This window comes from Pseudophryne corroboree, chromosome 6 (assembly GCF_028390025.1).
Source record: "Pseudophryne corroboree isolate aPseCor3 chromosome 6, aPseCor3.hap2, whole genome shotgun sequence".
NCBI classification, from domain to species: Eukaryota; Metazoa; Chordata; class Amphibia; order Anura; family Myobatrachidae; genus Pseudophryne; species Pseudophryne corroboree.
Genome location: NC_086449.1, coordinates 824,012,925 through 824,037,696, shown reverse-complemented (window position 1 = coordinate 824,037,696; position 24,772 = coordinate 824,012,925). Strand labels below are relative to the sequence as shown.

General features: G+C 52.2%; 2 protein-coding genes across 11 annotated transcripts in view; one reads left to right on the top strand and one right to left on the bottom strand.

Annotated features, from left to right (window-relative positions):
* The window catches only part of WNK1 (WNK lysine deficient protein kinase 1), a 138,039-nt gene extending 135,947 nt beyond the window's left edge, over positions 1 to 2,092 (bottom strand). For 6 of the 9 annotated variants that reach the window (XM_063929214.1, XM_063929215.1, XM_063929219.1 and 3 more), the window contains exon 1: positions 1,159 to 2,092. In XM_063929214.1, coding sequence (XP_063785284.1) covers positions 1,159 to 1,713 — 555 coding nt within the window. In that variant the 5' untranslated portion in view covers positions 1,714 to 2,092. The remainder of the gene's footprint in view (positions 1 to 1,158) is intronic. The other 3 variants (XM_063929220.1, XM_063929216.1, XM_063929222.1) reach the window with 2 other exon arrangements.
* A 53-nt stretch (positions 2,093 to 2,145) lies between these two features.
* NINJ2 (ninjurin 2) overlaps positions 2,146 to 24,772 on the top strand; it is an 81,625-nt gene continuing 58,998 nt past the window's right edge. Inside the window, exon 1 of one of the 2 annotated variants that reach the window (XM_063929234.1) lies at positions 2,146 to 2,247. The gene's annotated coding sequence lies outside the window, so the exon portion shown is untranslated. Of the gene's footprint in view, positions 2,248 to 22,537; positions 22,671 to 24,772 lie in introns of those variants that run through there. The other variant, XM_063929233.1, reaches the window with a different exon arrangement.

The following is a 24,772-nucleotide window of genomic DNA, read 5'->3' as shown; positions in this document are numbered from 1 at the left end:
TCTCTGCAGGCGCAACAGACCCTGCTCCTACCGCCATCTACCTAGGCACCATAGACCAAGTACTCACCGCCATCTCTCTGGGCACAAGAAAGCCCACTTCCACCACCATCTCTGCAGACACCGCAGACCAAGCAACCACCATCTCCCCCCCCCCCCCCCCCCCCCGACACCACAGACCCCGCTCCCACCATCTACTTACGCACCATAGACCTAGCACTTACCGCCATCACCCCCAGAGGCGCCGCAGGCCAAGTTCCCATCGCCACCTCCCCCAGGAGCACCGCAGGCCAAGTTCCCACCGCCAACTCCCCCTGGGGACCAAAGACCACACTCACCCCTCCATTTCTTTGGACACCAGAAACTCCACTGCCATCACCATCTCTCAAGGCACAAAGATCCCACTGCCATAGAGCCCACTCCCACCATGTACTTAGGCACCACAGTCCAAGCTCTCACCGCCATCTCCAACTGTGGCGCCACACAGGCCAAGCTCTCGCCAACACCTCTCCCCCAGGTACCACAACCCCTAGTCACACCGCAGATCCCACACTCACCCCGCCACCTTTCCCGGGGGAACCACAGACCCCACACTCACCCCGCCACCTTTCCCGGGGCACCACAGACCCCACACTCACCCCGCCACCTTTCCCGGGGCACCACAGACCCCACACTCACCCCGCCACCTTTGCCGGGGCTCCACAGACCCTACACTCACCCCGCCACCTTTGCCGGGGCTCCACAGACCCCACACTCACCCCGCCACCTTTGCCGGGGCTCCACAGACCCCACACTCACCCCGCCACCTTTGCTGGGGCTCCACAGACCCCACACTCACCCCGCCACCTCTCCCGGGGCACCACAGACCCCACACTCACCCCGCCATCTTTCCCGGGGCACCACAGACCCCACAGTCACCGCCAGCTTCCCCCGGGCACCACATACCCCACACACCGCCATCTTCCCCCGGGCACCACAGACCCCACACTCGCCGCCATCTTCCCCCGGGCACCACAGACCCCACACTCACTGCCATCTTCCCCCGGGCACCACAGACCCCACACTCACTGCCATATCTCCCCACCCCAGTCCCCAGTATTGCCCTATGCCCCGGTGTCTGTGTGTGGCCCCAGTCCCCCAGCACACGTGTGCGCCTCTCACCTGAAGCTCGCACCAGGCCACCTCCACCGTGGTCTCCGTGTCCAGCCCCTTGTACACCGTCTTGAAGGAGCCTCTGCCGATCTCGATGTCGAACTTGAGGAAGCGGCCGTCGGGGGAGAACCCCACCGCCTTGGTCTCCAGCTCCTCGGTGTCCTCCTCGGGCAGCGGCCGCCGGGGCTCGGGGATGTCGGCAGCAGCGGCAGCGGCGGGCGGCGGCAGCAGCGCTGCCGGGGAGGCGCACTGGACCTCGGGGCTGTCTGGGGTGCACAGGATCTCGGGGGGCGGCAGGGCGGCGGGCGGCACCGGGCACAGCTGGGACTCGGGCGGGGAGCCCACAATGCTGCTGCGGTTGGAGGGCAGCTCCAGGGCGGTGGCGTTGGAGTCGCAGATTACGCTGCGGCGGAAGAAGCGGTGCTCGGCCTTGTCCTTGTCCATGGTGTGCCGGCGGCGGCGGAGGAACTCCTCGGGCCGGCTCCCCACCTCCTCCCGGGGGGGCGCCAGCGACGTGTCTGAGCTGGAGCCATTGGAAGGCCGCGGCGGCGGGGCGAGGGACATGGCGGCGCCGGGTTCTGTCAGCGGGGCGGCCTGGGGTCGGGGCCCTGGGCGGGCAGCGGGCTGTGAGTCGGCTCCCAGGGCCGGAGCTCACTGGCCATGCTGGGCCGCGGACATGGGAGTGAGACAGCAGCGGTTCCCCCTCACACACTAATGGCGGCGATCACTGACTGACTGCTGCTGCTGCTGAGGAGGGAGAACGGCGGCAGCGAGCGGCGGGACACGCCCCCTCCCCCTCAACCGCCGGTCACGCCCACCAACAAACCCGGGCCCGCCCCTCCGCATGTGACAGTAGGGAGGCCCGACACCGACACGCCCCACTGTATGGCCTGTCCCCTGCCTGTGGCCTCGCCCACTTGGCATGGCCACGCCCCCCGAGGCTTGCCTCCAGGCGTTGAGGGATGCGCGCATGCGTCGCAACCCGTCCCTGCACGGGGACGGGAGGGTGACGTCGCCGATATCCGCAGGGCGTGACGGGAAATGTAGTCCTGTGAACAGTGGGAAGAGGTTGTGAGGAGAAGGAGAGGCCGCGCGCGTGTGAGTGAAGAAGCTTATACCATACATATATCATAAAATCAGTACTGTAGTACGTAATAGAAAACGTTAAACACTATATAAAAGCATAATGTTAACCCTTTCTCCTACTCTATGGCTGAAAAAGTCTCCCCCCCCCTACCCGCCTCAAGTGGCGATCCAGCCAGGTTTATCTGGTTGTTGTTGTTTTTTTTGCGAAATGCGTAGTGTGGTGACAGCAGCAGTAAAACGATTGATACAATACGTATTTCATTTCAAAAACTCATTTAGAACTTTTATTCAAATTAACTATATAAATTCATCCATCTTCAGTGTGCGCCTCCTCAGCACAGGCCGGCGTCAAGCACCAGCTGCATGGGGCCAGCGGAGGCGCTTATTTCAAACAACAGGTTGGAATTGGGATCCAATGGCACCGTTAATGTGGACGTGTTTGCGAACCATCGGACTGGTGAAATACAAACTCTCATCAGGGATAAAGAGGAACTCTGCCTCTCATTTGGGGGAGATGTATCAAGCCTTAGTGAGACATAAAGTGAAGAAGTTAACCATAGCAACTAATTCTCTTCTACCTATCCTATATCTAGCACAGTCTATAAAATGACAAAAGCTGGTTGCTAACGTCTGATCTCCACTTTATCTCTCTTGAAGGTTTGATACATCTCCCCGTATTGCTTTATAAAATGCAGATGCTCCCTCACCTGCGGTGCACCGTTCACCTTACCCAGTGCTGTGCACAGTAACCCTGTCCAGCGCTGCTCTCCTATACTCACTGCTACACTCTGTATAATAACATGCACTGATGTTCCAGCACCCTTCACCCAATCACGTGCGCGGTGCACTGCTCGGAATAAGTGACCGTCATTAGCATACGGCAGAGCAGCGTGACTGCCCAGGATCAGGTAAATGGCACGCCACAGATACCTTTAACCCAGGATTTTGCAGCGAACTCCGCCCAATCTGACATTTGAAGGTTTTTAGGGACTTTTATAATCATGTTGAGCGTACTGGTTCCAAAGATGGTGAACCCCGATCTGTTAGTATCACTGGAAGTAAAAATTCTGTTAGCAATTTGGACAAGCTCCAAGCGATCCAGTCAAGTTCCCCTGCCAGTGCGCAATTCCCAGGGACTCATGTTTGAATGTTACCAGCTACTGAAAAATGTTTTTTGGCGGTAATGAAGCCGTCGGCGGTAGGGCCATGCGTCTGCACCATCCTTGAACTTGGCTTCCTTAGGGTAAAACTCCACTTTAAGAAGAGTTCCCTGTTACTTTTGACCTCTCTTTGTGAGCCGAGAACTTCAGATGACTTGTAATTTCAGAGTGAAGCTATAGTAGTTCTCTCATCACCCTCCCTTTCTATTCACTGTAATTGTATTTAGCCGGCAGCCACCTCTAAAGTTAATTTTTTACTTTGCTAAAACCACTTTGCGTCTCTGTTCTCTAAAACACCAATTCATTAAGTGCTGCAAAGATCTTAATGAGTTTAAAGTTGAATGCACACAGGAATTATAGTGACATTGTGGATTCTGGGGCTAATTCAGACCTGATTGCTAGGGTTTTTTTGCAGTCCTGCGTTCGCATAGTCTCCACCCATAAGGGAGTGTATTTTCGCTTTGCAAGTGTGCGATCGCATGTGTAGCAGCTGTACGAACAGATTTTGTGCAGTCTCTGAGTAGCCCAGGACTTACTCAGGCGCTGCGATCACTTCAGCCTGTTCGGGACCAGTATTGACGTTAGACACCCGCCCTGCAAACGCATGGACACGCCTGCGTTTTTCCAAACACTCCCAGAAAACGGTCAGTTGACACCCAAAAACGCCTTCTTCCTGTCACTCTCCTTGCGAACGCCCGTGCGAATGGTTCCTTTGCACAAACCCATCGCAGAGCAGCAATCCACTTTGTACCCGTGCTACACGCCTGCGCATTGCGGTGCATACGCAGGCACAGTTTAGACCCGATCGCCCGCTGTACAAAAACGCAGCCTAGCGATCAGGTCTGAATTAGGCCCTCTGTGACTACTGCTGAGCGTAAAAATCCTGTCCAAAAACCTCCGGCGCTCACTAACAGAGATCCGTGCCCCCCAATCCTCACAACATTGCAGTTTTGTACTTCAGGACCGGGGCATGACGAGGATGCGTAGGGCGTGTTACAGAAATATGAGCCAACTGCGCATATACAAAACTTGGTGAGCATATGCGCCACACTATGTGTCCGAAGTCGCATGCAGGCGCATCTTGTGCAAGCGGAGACTACCGTGACGTGGGTTTTTCTGGAGGGCGAGTATCAAGATGCATAGAGCATCTGCGGATACTATAACAGTGGGCGGGAGAGGCTTGCACTCTCAGACACACAGACGTGTCCCTGTATGCGGGTGGCCAAGCAGAACACCAGGTGTCTCTGTGCAGCCGAACCGGGCCATCAAGCCATGGGTCGTTCTGGCATTTGCCGCTGGCCGTTGCACATGTGTGGTCAGTAGAGTCCTGACAGAAGAGTGAAGAGCGCCTGTCTCTGCGGGTGAATGGTGAAACATTTGGGGCGGTATTATCACATATTGTAATGCTAATATTGCGCCCAGATCATACTGCAAATGTGATAATTGATAAGTGGAGCCCTAAGTGTCTATGGGGTCTATTTACTAAGCCTTGAATGGAGATAAAGTGGCTGGAGATAAAGTACCAGCCAATCAGCTGCTAACTGTCATTTTTCATACACAGCCTGTGACATGGCAGTTAGGAGCTGATTGGCTGGTACCAGTGGCGTAACTAGAAATTTTTCTCCCCCAAGCCAATAAATTCTTCGGCGCCCCCCCCCCCCCCCCATCCCCCATAATTGCCACTATTAAAGGGACAAACATGCGCGCCGCAAAACGGGGTGTGGCTTTGTTGGAATGGGCGTGGCTTCGCATAAAGGGGCGTGGCATTGCAGGAAAATACTACCTTATACCCCAGTTTTGCAACCTGCACGCCCAGACGTTGGCCACCACAGGAAAGAAAAATAATCCTGATTCATGCCCCTTACATTATTTGTCATTTTTCCTCCTTATAGTATTGCCCAGTATACATTATGCCACATACTGCAATGGCCCTTAGACATTATACCACACACAACAATGCACATGACACAATATGCACACACCATAATGCCCCCGACACATTATGCCACACACCGTAATGCCCCAGACACATTATGCCACACACCGTAATGCCCCCGACACATTATGACAGAAATCGCAATGCCCGTTATACATTATGCTACACACTGCAATGCCCCTGATACATAATAGCACATACAATGCCTGTGACACATTATGACACACACTGCAATGACCCTGAGACATTATACCACATACCACAATGCCCGTGATATAGTATACAACACACCGTAATGCCTGACACATACCGCAATGCCCGTTATACCCTATGCCACACACCGCAATGCCCGTTATACATTATGCCACACACTGCAATGACCCTGAGACATTGTACCACATACCACAATGCCCGGGATATAGTATATAACACACCGTAATGCCTGACACATTATGACACACACCGCAATGTCCGTGATACATTATGCCACATACTGCAATGACCCTGAGACATTATACCACATATCACAATGCCCGTGATATAGTGTACCATACACCGTAATGCCTGTGACACATACCGCAATGCCTGTTATACCCTATGCCACACACCGCAATGCCCATTATACATTATGCCACACTGCAATGCCCCTGAGACATTATACCACATACCACAATGCCCGTGATATAGTATGCAACACACCGTAATGCCTGTGACACATTATGACACACACCGCAATGTCCGTGATACATTATGCCACACACCACAATGCCCATTACACATTAAGTCCTACAGTAAGGCTTCTAATTACTTTTAAATTACCTGCTCGTTGCCAGGGGTTTCATGCTCTTGGTTCCATGCACGGTGCCAGGGGTTTTCATGCTCAGGGTGTCATGCTCATTGCCAGGGGTTTCATGCACTGGGTTTCATGCTCGTTGCCAGGTGTTTAATGCACTGGGTGTCATGCTCGTTGCCAGGGGTTTCATGCACTGGGTGTCATGCTCGTTGCTAGAGGGTAGTACTTGTTGCTAGGGCTGTGCTCCCAGTGCCACATATGTCCCCAGTGCCAGATATTCCCGCACGGTGCCAGGTACTCACATGCCCCCAGTGCCAAATATAGCCCCCCCCCCCCATGTGCCAGGTACACATATACCCCCCCCCCCCAGTGCCACATATGCCCCCAGTGCCAGATATTCTCCCACAGTGCCAGGTACTCACATGCCCCCAGTGCCAGGTACACATATACCCCCCCCCCCCCCCAGTGCCACATATGCCCCCAGTGCCAGATATTCCCCCACAGTGCCAGGTACTCACGTGCCGCCAGTGCCAAATATAGCCCCCCCCCCATGTGCCAGATACACATACACCCCCCCCCAGTGCCATATATGCCCCCTCAGTGCACATATGCTCCCCCAGTGCGTGCCCCCGCTCCCCCGCTGTTTTGTGTTGGAGGGACACGGAGGGCACAGCGCGCGCCTCTCCTGTGTCCCTCCTGGGTCTCCGGCGGGTCTGTTAAAGGAAGTGCCGGTTCGTGAGCCAATCGGAGCTCACGAACGGCACTTCCTTTATTAGACCCGCCGGAGACGCAGGAGGGACACAGGAGAGGCGCGCGCTGTGCCCTCCGTGTCTCTCCTTACAGCAGGGAGGGTTAGTGAGAACAGATTGACATGCGGACACTCGTCCGCATGTCAATCTGCGCTAAATCAGTGGCGGCGCCCCCGCAGCCCCTCGCCCCCATGCCACCGCGAGGGCTGCGTTGGCAGTAGTTACGCCACTGGCTGGTACTTTATCTCCAGCGACTTTATCTCCATCCAAGGCTTAGTAAATAGACCCCTATATTTCTAACCCTTGCTCCCCTCCCCCTCTCTATCCCTCGAGCCTCTGTTCCCGTGGGTTAATCATGCTAATTTTGAAAATCAGTTATGACATGAAAACTGTCAATAATGACATTTTGATAAATACGTTGACAAACTACTCTAATTATTAATATTTCTTCCTAGACTGCGCGGCGCTCTGTACGTCACCTGTGTGATAACGTCCAGTAACGCCCCTTCACTCTCAAGTGGAAATGCGACTGAAAGTTATACGTCTCTGTATCGCCCGCACTTGCGTATACTCAGGGGTCTATTCATGAAGCAGTGAAAAGAGTAGAGAAGCGAGCCTGTGGAGAAGTTGCCCATGGCAACCAATCAGCTGCTCCGTACAATTGGATAGTATGCAAATTATAAATGTTACATCAATGCTGATTGGTTGCCATGGGCGACTTCTCCACTGGCTCACTTCTCCACACTTTTCACTGCTTCATGAATAGACCCTTCAGTCCTGGAGTGCGTGCAGTACGAACAGGCGCAAGACACGCTCCGCAATGAGTTGTATGTACAACGGGAACGCCTGTGTCTCCTGCGCTCAGTGCTGATCACATCTGATAGAGTGAGGCACGTCCCACCTCCCACCTCTCTGCCGTCCAGTTGGCCATTTGTGAGACTCCTGCCGCTTTGTGCATTGATGTATATGTTTGTATAGATGAACAGAGACACGTGTGCGGATGGGTGATCACAGCATGTGTTGTAATGGGATACCCAGCAACTGGCAGAGACCAGGGCCTGGTAACCCCTGTGAGATCAGCGTTTAATCATGCATCATCCTGTGCACTCAATCATCTGTGATTGCTACACACAACTGGGACGTTCCTCACGTAGTCAGGGGCATGGGGGAACGGATTATACCCCTTTAGTGTCCCAAGGAAACTGTTGCGGTCCCGGCCCATAGGCTGATCACGTTTGGGGACGATGTCTTGCAACTGAAGATGATTATAATCATGTTTTTCAGTATCAGTAATGTTCATAGGTAACTACTGGGGGATTATTACTGATTGCAATCACTCCTGTAGACCGTGCTCATTGGTGCTCTGCTATTCAGGCATTTTACAAGCGCGCAGTAAGTAATACGCCATAGGACACGCTAGGCGGCTGCCCATTCCAGGCACCGTGAAATCCAAATACAGGTGCTATCCAGGAATAATGGTGCCCCTTCCTTGGCCGCTCCCTTGGATACTCCCAGTGGCACGCCTGCTTGCGCCTTAAATCGTTTGTGATAAAAGTATTTATCTAGTGTGTCTCGTACACCCATTGTGAGCTATTTGGTGTGCAGCAACAGTGCGAATAAAATGCAATTTTTAGTCGAAAGTACGAAAGTACTGGAATCGCTACCCATGGCGGAGCATCTACTGTATGTCGCGCCAAGCATCTCACGCCCGATGGCGCAAAAACACTCAGAGAATGAGGACACATCTGTAGTATGTGTACAGTGTATGCCATACTTCCTTACGCTCCCAGAATGTCCGGTACATTCCAAATCTCAACAAGTTCCCCTGGACTTTTGAGAGAGTAGGTCACCTTCCTGGGTCAGTGTTTCTCTTTGTTATGGAGAGGGTGGGCAGTGTTGCAGTAGGGCTTAAAAGTGCCATGTGATGGAACTGTCATGAAGCCCACGCCTGCTACTGTGCAAAGGCGCAGTGGGCGCGGCCTGGTGATGCAAAACGCATTTACCATGGCTCTCGATGCACATTGAGACAAATTGCCTCCTTGTGCAGCCGGAGTTGTGATGATCCCCTTGCTCAAAAAAATTAGCAAGTACGGCATATGTACATGAATATGTGGGTGATATGTAAGGCGGGAATCTCCGAGGTTTATAGCCCATACAAACTGGGGCTTCAAATTGGAAATCTGGGACACTTTAGGTCACACCCCCATCCCCTCATTGATGGGTACAGTTACATCTGTGATATGAGTTACTCATGAGCAGAGGCGGATTGGCCATAGGGTTTACAGGGAAGATTCCCGGTGGGCCGACGCACCCGCGGGGCCTGTTTTGTTTGAGGACATGTGGTTCTTTTTATATACAAAATGAATAAGATGCAAAATAATTTGCATATATGAAAATGACTTTGCCACTTAGCCTGTGATTGCAGATGATCTAGTGTATGCTCTGTCTGCCTGCTTGGCTGACACATAAGATTGAGTGAATAGTGATTGGGATACGGTTGGTGTAATAAGCAAGAAAATATATCTTTCTAAAGAATGATATAGTTTCCTAATTTCTGAAGGTGTATCATATAATGTGCTCATAATATTTAATTTTATTTCTTTTTAACTTCCCCCTTGATGCTGGACATGCCCACTATCTGGAAAGTCTTGTGGGGAGGGTGCTGCTGCCATGGCCCATGGCTAGACCTTACACCTCTGGTGATGCCCATGTGGGGCCACTAGTACAAATTTTTCCAGGGCCGCTTTTTGTTCCCAATCCGCCCCTGCTCATGAGTCACGATTACGTGGCTAATTATATATTTTAACTGCAATTCTGTGTACAGTAACACCTGGAAATTTGGCACTGTGCGGTGAAAACACTTCATGGAATAGAATGGCAAAATGCCTGCAGAGACAAATGATAACCACTAGCGCTAATTGTAGGTACTCCCAGGACTGAGAGATCTGTCCTTGGCAGTGCCAATAAAGTTTTCAGAACTGACCGGCCAACCATACAGTACCATATATTGCGTTAGATTTATTAAACCTTCTAAAAATGACGGTGTTGCCCATAGCAACCTATCAGGATATATAATATTCTAGGATGCAATAGGTACAGTAGTGGGCACTTTACATGAAGACACCAGAACATTCTAATCATCTCCAGTGAGGATAACATGATGGTGGTTGTAGTAGATGTCCATCTGCTGGGCACGGCTTGTGATGTGCGTAGAGGCACCAGGTCACCTCCCCTGTGGTAAACTGTCCCCTGTGGCTGATTCAGGTGGACGCTACTCACCCAGCCGCTGCAACTTTGCACGTCGCCGCTCCGCAGAATGATGCAAATTAAGTTAAAAGTTCCCAGTGCCGGCTTTTGTGACCCCAGATCTGCAGGTGCGCAGTGCGGCTTCTACGCATGAGCAGCTCTTAAAGCGTTGGTGATTTGCGTTACCATGGAGTTAATGTACATCTCTGAATCAAGCCCATAGGTCAGCAGTGCTCCTCGTATATAACTGGCCACTTGTTACTCAGATTCCTGCATCATAACCTAGAGCCCACTGAGCAGGTGAGGCCTGAGGCAACAGCTGCAGCCTCGTGACCGGGAATTAGACTCTGATCACTTATCGTATAGTCATATTCTACATAGCTGTGGCCAGAGAGAGACTTCTAAAAGATGTGATAGAAACCACCATTAAGGAGCTGAGGAAGAGTCGTCTGTGATTACACCCAGGGGCGCAGTGGGGGGGGGGGGGGGGGGATCAGGGGGTTATACCCGGGCTTGAGCTTGTTGGATGGGCCCTGCGGGGGGCGGGGGGGGGGGGGGGGGGGGCAGTGTCAGCTGATCGGTGGGACATTGTCCCCCCTGTGTGGCCACAGGCGCCACCTGTGCAACTGCAGACGCCCCCTATTTTTTTAACATATTATGAAGGGGTGTGGGCACATAGCCCTGGATTTGGCCACACCCCCGTCAGTATCCAGGCCGGTGGCCACTCTCTGGGTCCCTGATTACACCCCATAATGTGTTGAAAGTATAGGGTGCTACTTGCAGGCTCCAGTCTTCCTATTCTCCAGGGAGGCTTCATGCCCTATCCCAAAATGGCTGCCGAGATCTTTTCTGAGCATGTGCAGGGGCCATCTTGTGTTAGAGCATCACAGTGGAAGACACATGTGATGGACAAACCAAGGAGGGTAAATACATTTATTATTCTGCATGCAGGGAAAATACTGGATGCTTTTGCATATAACCCACAAATGGTGGACAGCTTTATTTTTACACTGCAATTTAGATCAGACCCGCCCACTATCTCGGAACGGCTGGGGGGGCTCCCTGAATCTCAGGTGGCAATCCCGGCTCCCCAGAAGAGTATTCAGTTCTCCCATAGCTAACCACGCCCCCTCCCTTACCCGCACCACCTACCTATGCCTTGCCACACCCACTTGCTGAGTGTGCCGATTAGGGCTGTCTTAACAACATGAAAGGCCCTGGGCAAAGCAATGCACTGGGGCCTCTACCTACCCATTCACGGAAATGAATAATAATAATAAAAATAATTATTTACCCCTCATGCGGTCCGGAACCGTCTTTCCACATGCCTACATACAGTGACTGGCTGTCAGCACTCTGATTGCTGGATAGCTCCAACCATCCACCAATCAGCAAGCTGACAACCATTCTCTGTCTGGCTGCAGGCTGGAGGCAGGTAGAGAAAGCTGCACTCTGATTGGTGGAAAGCTCCAGCCATCCACCAATCAGCATACAGGCAGCCATTCTCTGTCTGACTGCAGGCTGGAGGCAGGTAGAGAATGCGGCACTCTGATTAGTGGAAAGCTCCAGCCATCCACCAATCAGCAAGCAGACAGCCATTCTTTGTCTGGCTGTAGGATGGAGGCAGGTAGATAATGCTGCACTCTGATTGCTGGATAGCTCCAGCCATCCACCAATCAGCAAGCAGGCAGCCATTCTCTGTCTGGCTGCCTGCTGGAGGCAGGTAGAAAATGCTGCACTCTGATTGGTGGATAGCTCTAGCCATTCACCAATCAGCAAGCAGACAGCTATGCGGTGTCTTGCTGCAGTCTGGGAGGCAGGTAGGAAATGCTGCCGGGTAGCTCTGATTGGGTGTTATTCACAATCAGAGTGGTCAGGCAGAATTCTCTTCCTGCCTCCCAAGTAGCTCCGGAGGCATCAGCTTGGGAGACCCCTCTGGCCGAGCCCCTGTTTAAATTCCCCTAGAACCAAGGGGGACCTGGCCATCTGCCCAGTGTGTTTACACATTAAGATGGCCCTGGTGCCGACCTGGCTGACCCCTCCCGGAGAAGGTCTGCAAGTATTTAGTATATGAACATGGTTATCATATGGAGCGTGCACTGGCTCGCAAGATGACAAGGCTGAAAAGCACAGAGGGAGGCTACAATTTAGCACAAGTTAAAGTCGTACAAGATAATCAAACAGTTATATGAAAATGTAACATTTTATTTTGCTCTTGACAGCTCGGGCAGCGTAACAACCCACTCATGTTAGTAAATACAAATGAGCAGAGAATTAGATTCTACGTGCAGAATAACCTTTGCCTCTCATTATATAAAACTCTGCATTTGCATTTGACATATAGATCAGACCAGTAGATTATTTGCAGTCTCTGTAACGTTCTGCAAGCTGCAACATGAATTCTTCACTATCACTAAAGTCAATCAGGACTTTTGATACATTTGAATAACAGATTCTCGAGATCCGGCAGATAGGCCGGCAGGAAGTGACGTCATATTACCAGGCAGGAAGAATAAACTAAATTTATGTGGTTGTGGTTCTGGGACCGAGAGCTGCTATGTACAATGCCAAACTGTTTCCTCTCGTCAACTATTGCTGTCTATTGCTATGTTCTGTTCTAGATTTTTCTTTGTGTAATATGAAACATCAATCGGATGAATGGACAAGGAGACACCATTCTTTTTTAGGAGGTCAGCATTATTAAGGCTCCGGATTTCCATCAGGTTATCCCATAGGCATGCACATGGCGAAACTGCTGGATCCAAATAGAACATAGGCCCTCATTCCGAGTTGTTCGCTCGGTATTTTTCATCGCATCGCAGTGAAAATCCGCTTAGTACGCATGCGCAATGTTCGCACTGCGACTGCGCCAAGTAACTTTACTATGAAGAAAGTATTTTTACTCACGGCTTTTTCTTCGCTCCGGCGATCGTAATGTGATTGACAGGAAATGGGTGTTACTGGGCGGAAACACGGCGTTTCAGGGGCGTGTGGCTGAAAACGCTACCGTTTCCGGAAAAAACGCAGGAGTGGCCGGAGAAACGGTGGGAGTGCCTGGGCGAACGCTGGGTGTGTTTGTGACGTCAACCAGGAACGACAAGCACTGAACTGATCGCACAGGCAGAGTAAGTCTGGAGCTACTCTGAAACTGCTAAGTAGTTAGTAATCGCAATATTGCGAATACATCGGTCGCAATTTTAAGAAGCTAAGATTCACTCCCAGTAGGCGGCGGCTTAGCGTGTGTAACTCTGCTAAATTCGCCTTGCGACCGATCAACTCGGAATGAGGGCCATAGTATTGCCGGGCGGGCCGCCTTGGATGCAGGTCCCGGTTGTTGCCAGGCGACCGGGACGCTGCATCCCTTCTGGCCACCCGAGTCCTCAGCCCCCGTCTGGTGCCTGACGCGATGGCCGCTCTGCCTTCTGGGAGCTGCTAGACGCTTAGTAACCGGGGAGCTGGACTCGTGGCGTTCCCAGTTGCTAGGCAATCAGGAAATCAATGCCAGCATTCCGTGAGGATATGCAGCAGCGCAGCTGCACTCCCTTCATTAATCATTATCCTTTCTGGTTTCCTGGGAGCTAATTGGAGCAGCTACCCTATGTATCCTCTCCATGCCACTCACTCAGTGCTGGTTATAGTTTACCCTTGCCGTGTAGACCGCTGGTCCCTGTTATCTACAGTGATCATTGTCCTGTGGATACTCTGCCGGAATCTCTGCCTATCAGTGTCCTATATCCTGCTCTGCCTGCCATTAACCAGGCTTGGAATGGCGTTCTCCATCTGCCGACCCTAGCTTCCCGGCTGGGAGCTTGAATACCATCTGCTCTGTTAAGCACCTGTATAGATGGAGGTTAATCCACTTGTGTCTCATACCTTGGGCAGCTGTGTACCTCATTCTCATCAGCTACCCAGTGCACTCAGTAAATTGGGTGAGCTCCTACTGCTGGATCAAGTCCAGGGGGCCCCCTAAGTACCGGTATCAGTGGCGCACCCAGGGGGGGGGGGGGGTCCGAGTACCCAGAAACCCCCCTCCACTAAAAAAAAAAATATATATATATATTGTTTTTTAGCTGCATGAGTATTATTAATGACTGTCTAGCGTCCTCTGCAGCCTGCTGTCTTCCTGGTGGCACTTGCAAGTGCAATAAAAGTTTACTTTATTTTAATTATAGTACATATATATCCATGTGCATACATATATACATATGTATATACATACATACATACATACATATAAACACACACACACACATATGATATATATATATATATATGTGTACTGTATGTGTGTGTGTGTATATATATATATATATATATATATATGTATATATATGTATGCATGTTTAATATGCTACGTATATATGTATATGGGTTCACTACGATCTCCCGGCGACCAGCATACCGGCGCCGGGAGGCCGGCCGCCGGCTTACCAACAGTGTGGCGAGCGCAAATGAGCCCCTTGCGGGCTCGCTGCGCTCGCCACGCTACGCGCGCCACACTATTCTATTCTCCCTCCAGGGGGGTCGTGGACCCCCACGAGGGAAAATAAGTGTCGGTATGCCGGCGGTCAGGCTCCCGGCGCCGGTATGCTGGTCGCCGGGAGCCCGACCGCCGGCATACTGAAGACCACCCGTGTATATGTATGTGTGTGTGTGTGTATGTATATGTATATATATATATATATATATATATATATGTGTGTGTGTAGATATATGTATATATATATATATATACAGTATATATATATATGTGTAGATATATATATATATATACACACACACACACACACACACACACACACTAGTTTTACGGACCCAGCATATACTGGGTCACCTCAGTCCCCACCCCCGTGATTGGCTCCGCCCAGTTCTGGAAAAAAAACCCATGCAAATCCTGCGTTTGCCACTGGGTATGCGCAACAAGCACTAAGGCAGGGATGGGGAAACTTTGGCCCTCCAGCTGTTGCTGAACTACACATCCCAGGGTGCCCTGCAACAGTTTTAGCATGGCCAAATAGCAAAACTGTAGCAAGGTATGCTGGTATGTGTAGTTCAACAACAGCTGGAGGGCCAAAGGTTCCCCATCCATGCACTAAGGGAACAGCAGGGGGTTGCTATTGGTGAAAACCCTCTGGAGGGCTCTAGGAGTCTCACCCCAATTGTACTGAGTTCCCTATGGGGTCTACTTACTAAGCCTTGGTGGAGATAAAGCGGATGGAGATAAAATAACAGCCAATCAGCTCCTAACTGTCATTTTTCAAACCCAGCCTGGGACACGGCAGTCAGGAGCTGATTGGCTGGTACTTTATCCCTGTCCACTTTATCTCCATCCAAAGTTTAGTAAATAGACCCCTATAACATCTAGCAAGTCCAAGCATCTTCACACTTATCAAGTCCAAGTATCTTCATGTTTTTCAAGTCCAAGGGGGTAATTCAGACCTGATCGCTGCTGTGCGTTTTTGCACAGCGTGCGATCAGACCTGAACTGCGCATGCGTATGCACCGCAATGTGCAGTTGCGATGGACCGCAGCAACGGGATCGCCGGTCAGCGACGGGATGGTGTGATAAATCCAGGGCCGGATTAAGCCTTGCGGGTGCCCGGGGCACTTTAGACAGGGGGGCCCAGGGCCGTCTTAACAGCAGTGTGGGCCCCTGGGCACAGCAATACACTGGGGCCCCTACTCATCCTCCAGCGGTAGGGGTGGGGGGTGCTATCAGCAGCAGCTTTGATGTCCCGCGGGCAGTAGGGGGTGTTCTATCTTCCGCTCAGCATGTAGGACCTGGAGCAGTAATTTCTGCTAATTACTCCTTTACTGCACAGATGGGGTGGGAGGGAGAACACTAAACTGTAGAAGGAGGCATCGGTCTGAATGAAGGGGCCCCAGTACATGACTTCCAGGGTGGTATGGGGTGTTTAATACATAAGGGAGGGGTAGATAGTGGAGTGGGCTTCATTTTCATAATTTCTGGTGAGAGAGCAGCTTACTTGACTGCAGATATCTCAAGTTCCTTAGCTTTGAATGGGATAAAAAAAACTAGAAAGTCCCACCTGTTAGGAGGTACTGGGAGTTGCGTATCACAGTTCAGGAACCAGAGCAATCCACCAACAAATATATAAAACTGCATATTAGGCAGGTGGAGCTGGAGCAGGGACCGGCTGCTTGAAGGCTGATATCTCTGGTTCTGGGCATAGTAGAGACAAGCTGCCAGTGTCCACCGAAAGTGGAGAGTTCCAGCTTTTGAAATGTGCCCTCAGAAAAAACTCTAAGTCATACAGAGCCCGAGATATCTGGCTGGGAAGAGCAATTAACAGGCTCGGATGGGGACCACTGCTTTGAAGTCCGCTATCTCTGGTTCCCCAGGGCCGATTTTCAAAAATCTGGTACCCCTGGAAAGAGGGGACTCTCAGCTATCAGCCTAGGGCCCTTATACTCCTTGGGCCCTTGGGCAAGAGCCCATTGAGCCCATACGAAAAGACGGCCCTGGGGGGGCCCATTGGAATGGGGGGGGGGGGGGGGGGGGGGGTGCTGTGTATAAGATTGTGCATACCTCCCAAAATGACCCATTCCAGGAGGGACAACAAGCTCTTTACCTGGACTTCCCTCCTAATATATGATTGTAGTCACCTGTGTAAAACCTTTTAATTTATAAGAAAGGTGTTTCAACACAGGTGATTGCAATCATACATTAAGAAGGAAATCCAGGTAGAGAGCATGTTGTCCCTCCTGGAATGGGTCGTGTTAAGATGTATGGATTGTGTGTATTAAAGTTATCCCAATGGTGTATATTAGATTTAAACGAATAGTGTAATAATGCCTGGGTACTGTTTATAGCTCCAGCTAATTGAAAGACAACTATTTTATAAAATGTTCTTGTAGTGGAACAAAGACAACTTAACCTTAAAATACACATAGGAAAATAAAATCTATAATTTATCTCGTCACATGCAAAAATAGCAGCAGCCTCTGCACTGCTTACACACTGGGGCAGGACTCAGGAAGACTCTCTCAGTGTGTGTGTGTGTGTGTGTGTGTGTGTGTGTGTGTGTGTGTGTGTGTGTGTGTGTGTGTGTGTGTGTGTGTGTGTGTGTGTCTCTGTCTCTCTCTCTCTAGACCCTCATTAGATAACAAGATACACAGGTCTCCCACCCAGGTGTGGAGAGAGCTGTAAGTGACACGGGAAACCCACCCTGTGACTCCGCTCTCTCCACCCTCCTATCTCTCCTCTGGTTGGGAAGCTCTATCGATAGTTCATGAAATCTGATACTCATGTGTCTCTGCCTGCACTGCATTCCGTCCTGCTCACATTCTGGCTGTCTGGTTCTGCTGCTGCATAAGAGGGAAAGCTATTGATGTCAGTGTGCTCTGGCCGGGGGAGGGGGGCCCTGACAGAGGGGGGCCCAGGGTACAGTATGCCCTGCATCCCAACTTAATCTGGCTATGGATAAATCCGACTGCACGGGCGATTGCAAGGTGATTGACAGGAGGAGGCCGTTTGTGGGTGGCTACTGACTGTTTCCAGGGAGTGTCCGGACAAACGCATGCGTGTCAAAGCGTTTGAAGGGAGGCTGTCTGACGTCAGCTCCGGCCCCGATCAGCAAGAAGCAATCGCAGCGGCTGAGTAAGTCCTGGGCTGAGCAGAGACTGCACAAAATCAGTTTGTGCAGCTCTGCTACACATAGGAACACACACTTGCTCAGCGAGCAACATAGGAACACACCCTTCCCTTGTAGGCGGCGACTATCTGATCGCAGGGAAGCAAAAAACGCAGTCCAGCGATCAGGACTGAATTACCCCTCCAAGTGTTTTCACGCTCATCAAGTCCAAAACCCACAATTCTAAGCAAGTCCAAGAGTCTCAACGTTAACTGAGTACAGGGTTCCTACAGAACAGGTTCGTATCGGCCATCTTGGATTGAAAACAAGGTTGCCGCTTCCCTGGGAGGAGAAGAGACCAGGGCCAGATTTTATAAGTTTTTTTGTGCTGTAAAAGAAAAAAAAAAGTTGTGCGCTGCGCTGGGCCCAGCAGCCTATTCTCCACGGGGTGGACCATTCCTTCTAACATTGCAATCGACGTTGCTCCAGCAGCGGGTAACGTATGTCCCTGGGGTGGGGGCTTATGTCCTGGAGGGGGTTGTAGCACCCTCCTTGCTGTAAGCCACACTTACCTACTCTCCCTGAATGTCCAAGAGGCTCCCAAATCTTGGGGGGTGGTCCCGGCCGCCCAGAAAAGTATTCAAGTCTCTCGGAGCTGGCCACGACCGTCCAGCAACGCCCATTTCCTGAGGAAAGTGGGTGGTCTGGGTGGCCGATGACGTGATTCAGGCTGAATTGTGTCATCGCACACCGCCTCCCCTCCCCCTCTTTCAGTGTTGGAAATCTTGCCAATGTATAGTGGGGGTGGGCAGGCCCACCCGGGCCCACCCAGGCCCACCCAGCGCTGCCCACTCATGCTATGCCACGCGTCCTTTCCTCCTGGAGTGGACATCAACCTATTAGCTAGGGAGGTGATTTGCCAAGGCAGCTATCTGCCAAGCCCCACAAGTGACGGCCGATAACTTCCCCATACAGAGAGGTTGCCTCCATAGAAGCGATTGTCTGATGACCAGTGCGATCATCTGTCAACGGGACGTTGACTCTGCACTGCAGAGTCATCATGGAGTTCATGGATGGTGGAAGATCTTGCACCCAGGATATAGTTTAAAAAAAAAAAAAAAAAAACGTCATACATGCGCCATCATAAAAATTATGGATAAAGGCCCTTATTCAGCATCAGTTGCAGTTTTGCTCGTTTAGCAAAACTGCAACTGCTAGTGATGCATGCTGGGGGCCGCTCAGCACAGCGCAAAGCCGCCCTGCGTGCAGATGCCCACTAGCGATCGCAGTTCAATTGCTATTGCATCGCTGAATAAGGGATGCCCCCCTCCCCCCCCCCGGCTGCAAAGTCAGATGCAGGTCAGGCATGTTATTCGTTGCAGCAGCCATGTGTGACGTCACGCGGCCGCTCTGGAAATGGACCCAGCCCCGACCGCCCCGCAAACGCCTCTGCCAGACGATCGCACCTCACTGTATGCACACGCGTCGTAAGGCTCATGCATGTGCGCACTGGGAATAAACTTGTCTGTCTGCGATCCATACTGAATAGGTCCAAAGTGCCTAACCAGGCAATGAAACAGAGGGGGTCATTCAGATCTGATCGCTGGGCTGCGATTTTTTGCTGTCCTGCGATCAGATAGTCGCCGCCGCAGCATCGATCGGGTCTGAATCACCCTGCAGAGTCCCTTACAGTTGGGGACTGTTCGTTAAAAAAATTGTAGAGGGCCGTTCCCTTCTAATGTTTATTTTTAAACAATTAAGTCAATGGAGAAGGTAAAACTTGAATCTCCAGACTTGGTTTTTACGCCTTTATTCATTAACAAGCCGCGTCCAGTTACTGATAGTATAACACAAAGGTATCGTTCCTTATCAGTTCCAGCCTCCTCGCAGTGACTCTGTGATCTCAGTTACAGCGTGGAGGAAGCGTCACAGGTTCTCCAGTATACAGGCTCCCCTTTCTTCTCTGGGTGCCCTGCACAGCTGGCAGGAGTGGCGATATGCCCAGCTGAGAGACTCTCATCAGATGGCAGAGACAGGCAGAGCCTGGCCAAGTAGTCAGATACAGGCCCTCTGTCAGCGCTGCCAGCCCATGTTCATCACTCACGCATGACACAAGTTAGCGATCCAGCAATCGCACACAGAGGTGGTCAGAGATACGTTTTTAGGCTATGCAGCATTAGAGTGGTGTCTATCTGTGTTACTCTTATTGGTTTTGTTGAGGTTTTTTTTTATGCTTAGTATGCTTAATTTTTGTTTTTATTTTATGTGGGGTGAGGATTACTTGCTCCTCACTTCATGGTTGATCACCACTGGCCTGCTTCCTTTTCCGCCCCCAGTCTCTAGTATTTCTAGATGCCAACAGAGAGACGATGGGGGATGGTGGTCTGACTTGAGTCATTGAGAAAGGTTTTTGTCTCTGAAACGCGTATGGTTTATCCAGTACCAGATTAAGGTCCACATTGGCCTGGAGCTGAAATTTATGAAGGGCCTATTGCTGCTGCGCAGTGGGTGTGATTAGCGCCACAGATAATTTCTCGCTGTGTGGGCATGGGGGTGTGGTTGCATACTACTGTACATCACTGCACTTCCTCCCCACACTACTTCACTACACTATATCACTAGCTACTACACTACATCTCCACACTATGGGGCATATTTATCACAATCCACATCTGAGATGCAGATGTGATACATTTGACCAAAATCACATTGCGATAATTGAATACATTGCAGGGATGTATCAATTATCGCAAAGAGGGACAGAGCTTGCGAGAAAGAGACGCAGGAGCTTAGACACGGGTGGGGAGGGGACAGAGACGCAGGTGGGGAGGTGGTAAGGATACAGGTTGAGAGGCTGGGAGAAGCAGGTGGAGTGGGGGGCATACAGTTGATACAGGTAGAGAGGGCACAGAGACACAGGTGAGGAGGGGCAGAGGCGCAGGTGGGGAGGGGGCAGAGACGCAGATGGGGAGGGGGTAGAGATGTGGGTGGGTCACAAGCATGGGTGTCGAGGGAGCGAAGATGCAGGTGGGGAAGGGGCAGAGATGCAGGTGGGGAGGGGGCAGTGGCGCGGGTGGGTCAGAGGTGCGGGTGTAGAGGGAGCTGAGACGCAGATGGGGAGGGGGCAGAGATGCTGGTAGGGATGTGGCAGAGATGCAGGAGAGGAGGGTGCAGAGACGCAGGAGCTGAGACACAGATAGGGAGGGGGCAGAGACGCAGGTGGGGAGGTGGTAAAGATACAGGTTGAGAGGCTGGGAGAAGCAGGTGGAGTGGGGGGCATAGATAAAGGTGGAGAGGGGGCAGAGACACAGGTGAGGAGGGAGCAGAGACGCAGGTGGGGAGGGAGCAGAGGCGCAGGAGGGGAGGTGACAGAGACACAGGTGGGGAGGGGGCAGAGATGCAGGAGGGGGGGTGGCATAGACGCAGGAGCTGAGATGCGGTTGGGGAGGGGGCAAAGGCGCAGGTTGGGAGGGGGCAGAGACGCGGGTGTGGGTAAGGGCAGAGACACAGGTGGGGAGGGTGCAGAGATGCAGGTGTGGAGGGGCAGAGACGCGGGTGTGGTAAGGGCAGAGACACAGGTGGGGAGGGTGCAGAGATGCAGGTGTGGAGGGGGCAGAGACACAGGTGGAAAGGGGGCAGAGACACAGGTGTGGTGGGAGCAGAGACGCAGGAGGGGAGGTGGCAGAGACGCAGGAGCTGTGATGCGGTTGGGAAGGGGGCAGAGACGCAGGTGGGGAGGGGGCAGAGATGCAGGTGGAGAGGGGGCAGAGACGCAGGTGTGGTAAGGGCAGAGATGCAGGTGGGGAGGGGGCAAAGACGCAGGTGGGGAGGGGGCACAGACGCAGGTGGAGAGGGGGCAGAGACACAGGTGGGGAGGGGGCAGAGACACAGGTGGGGAGGGGGCAGAGACGCAGGTGTAGGGGGCAGAGACACAGGTGGGGAGGGGGCAGAGACGCAGGTGTAGGGGGCAGAGACACAGGTGTGGTGGGGGCAGAGACGCAGGAGGGCAGGTGGCAGAGAGGCAGGAGCTGAGATGCCGTTGGGGAGGGGGCAGAGACGTAGTTGGGGAGGGGGCAGAGATGTAGGTGGAGAGGGGGCAGAGACACAGGTGTGGTGGGGACAGAGACGCAGGAGGGGAGGTGGCAGAGATGCAGGAGCTGAGATGTGGTTGGGGAGGGGGCAGAGTCGCAGTTGGAGAGGGGGCAGAGACCAGGTGTGGTAAGGGCAGAGATGCAGGTGGGGAGGGCCAGAGATGCAGGTGGGGAGGGGGCAGAGACACAGGTGGAGAGGGTGCAGAGATGCAGGTGGAGAGGGGGCAGAGACGCAGGTGTGGTAAGGGCAGAGATGCAGGTGGGGAGGGGCAGAGATGCAGGTGGGGAGGGGGCAGAGACACAGGTGGAGAGGGTGCAGAGATGCAGGTGGAGAGGGGGCAGAGACGCAGGTGTGGTGTGGGTAGAGATGCAGGAGGGGAAGGGGGCATACTGTAGGCTGCTGCAGCCACATCTGACGTCCCAGGCTATTCGGGGAAAACTTATCCGGATGGTACATAATCCCCACCACCCTTGTGCTTCTCTTTATGAGAGCATCGGCCGGGGAGAAGGGCAGCAGAGGACAGGGGGAAGAACAGAAATGGGGTCTGGTGGCGAACAGGAAAATCTGTGACCATTGTGGTAACTGCTGCATAATGTCTATTATAATTGTCTATTATCCCCCCAGCCCCCCCCGACGTCCCCACTGGCCACCAGCTCTAAGCCTCTGCTGCCAGTACAGCTGCTTTGAAAGTGGCAGTTCAAAAGTACTCACGGCATGCGAGCTGAGCATGAGCTTTGGATGGCTCTGGGAGGAGGAGCTTCGGATCGGTCTGGGAGGCGGGGCTTTGGACTGGTTCGGGAGGCGGGGCTTCGGACTGGTTCGGGAGGCAGGACGTCTGGCAGCATGGGATGGAGCATCTGACAGGTAATTGAGGTTGTTTTTCGGTGGGGTCCAGGGGCGGTGCTTCTGCGCAGGAGGTGCTTCTGTTGGCCGGCTGGGCTTATGACATGTTATTTCCAGTGACCAATGGGCGAATGAGCTGCGCTGATGGTGACAGGAAAAAAATTTTTCCTGTCAACACTGGCTGCGCTACAGGGGAGCCCGTGGGCCTATTTTCAATGGGGGGCCTGGATTTGCAGCTCCATCCGCCCCATTGTTAATCCGGCCCTGGGTTTATCGATGAATGACTCTGGAATGCGTGGTGAGCCACGGATTCTAATCCCACTTCACTTATACACCATTCTGGCGATGAAGACGGTCCATCATTAGTAATGCTTGCACGCTGACGCTATTTTACATGCAAGATGGTTATTTCGGTTTTTGTTCATTTACATTTAAGTGTATAAGCCAAAGCTTACTCGGACTGGCCGTCTGCTGCCACTAAGGCGGGCTACGAGCAATGGTGGTCATTCCGAGTTGTTCGCTAGTTGGTTTCGGTCGCTGCGCTGCGATCAGGCAAAAAAAACGGCACTTCTGCGCATGCGTATGCGGCGCGCTGCGCGACGTACTTTCACAACAGCCAAAGTAGTTTCACACAAGGTCTAGCGACGCTTTTCAGTCGCACTGCTGGCCGCAGAGTGATTGACAGGAGGTGGGTGTTTCTGGGAAGTAACTGACCATTTTCGGGGAGTTTGTGGAAAAACGCAGGTGTGTCAGATACAAACGCAGGCGTGCCTGGGGAAACGCAGGCATGGCTGGCCGAACGCAGGGCGTGTTCGTGACGTCAAAACAGGAACTAAATGGTCTGCAGTGATCGCAAGCGCTGAGTAGGTCTGGAGCTACTCTGAAGCTGCACAAAATTATTTTGTAGCCGCTGTGCGATCCTTTCGTTCGCACTTCTGCTAAGCTAAGATACACTCCCAGAGGGCGGCGGCATAGCGTTTGCACGGCTACTAAAAGCAGCTAGCGAGTGAACAACTCGGAATGAGGGCCCGTATCACAAGACCCGTTTTGCACATGCGCAGACCACAACCCATCGGATGTGTACATACAAACCATTACGGTGAGCTCCATACGGGAAAGAGGGTGCGGGTGCGTCCGACTCCCAGTCAGCCCCATGGTGATGCTACTGTCAGTGCAGTGTACAAGTCAGGAGTAATCCAAAGCTTTCTCCACGCACAGGCATTCAGAGCTGACCTAATGCTGATTTCCTAACGGAGCGATTGCTGTATGTTATATAAATCTATGATTTCAGTCCTAGTTTCCCTCGCGGTGATCTGCGGTGCCCTGACTCACATCTGACTGCTCTTTGACCTTCTAGGGCTGTTGTCGTGAGTCACACATCCTGCACTGTTCAGGAATTTCAGTGCTAGAAGAGCCTAAGGGACAGTTGTTACGTGAGGGCTGCAGCGCTCAGATGCACTAAAAGCGGGAATGGAAACACATGCGGATGGTCTTCTGCTTATCCCCCCATCCAAGCTCCGTCAGCTTGGGCAAATGTTGAAACGTTAACATAACCATCTCACTTTTACCATTGAACTTCTTGTCGCCGCCATGAATTTTGCGTGCAATGCTTTCCATGAGGCACCCAAGTTCGGACTGACCCACCGGAAAACAGGGGAAATCCCCAATGGGAACCACGGGCCCACCCCCTCCTCTAGGTGTCAAGTCAGTCACCCGGTGGAGCAGGACCATGAATCTGAGGGCTTCTATTAAAATGACACCAAGATTTGCCCTCTTGCCGATCAAACTTCCCTCCACACCCCTGTCAGCTCTAATGGTTGGCCAAGCTTCTGCGGTGGCTTACTAGTAGAGATGGCCATCGACTATCGATTCCTCAAAAACATTGATCGTCTATATGTGATGGTATCTACTTTTACCATCGATGGCGGAGAACCAGATGGTTTCCCGCCATCGACGATAAAGAGCTAACTTTTTTTTTTCTCTCTCTAGGGTGTCGGGGGCATGGAGCACAGCTCCGCTGCCCGTAACCTGCGAAGCCACACCCCTGGGCCCTGATTGGCCTGCGACTCGCTCAATACAAAAGTAAGGGGGACCATCAATGGCCATCCCTACTTAGTAGCCGC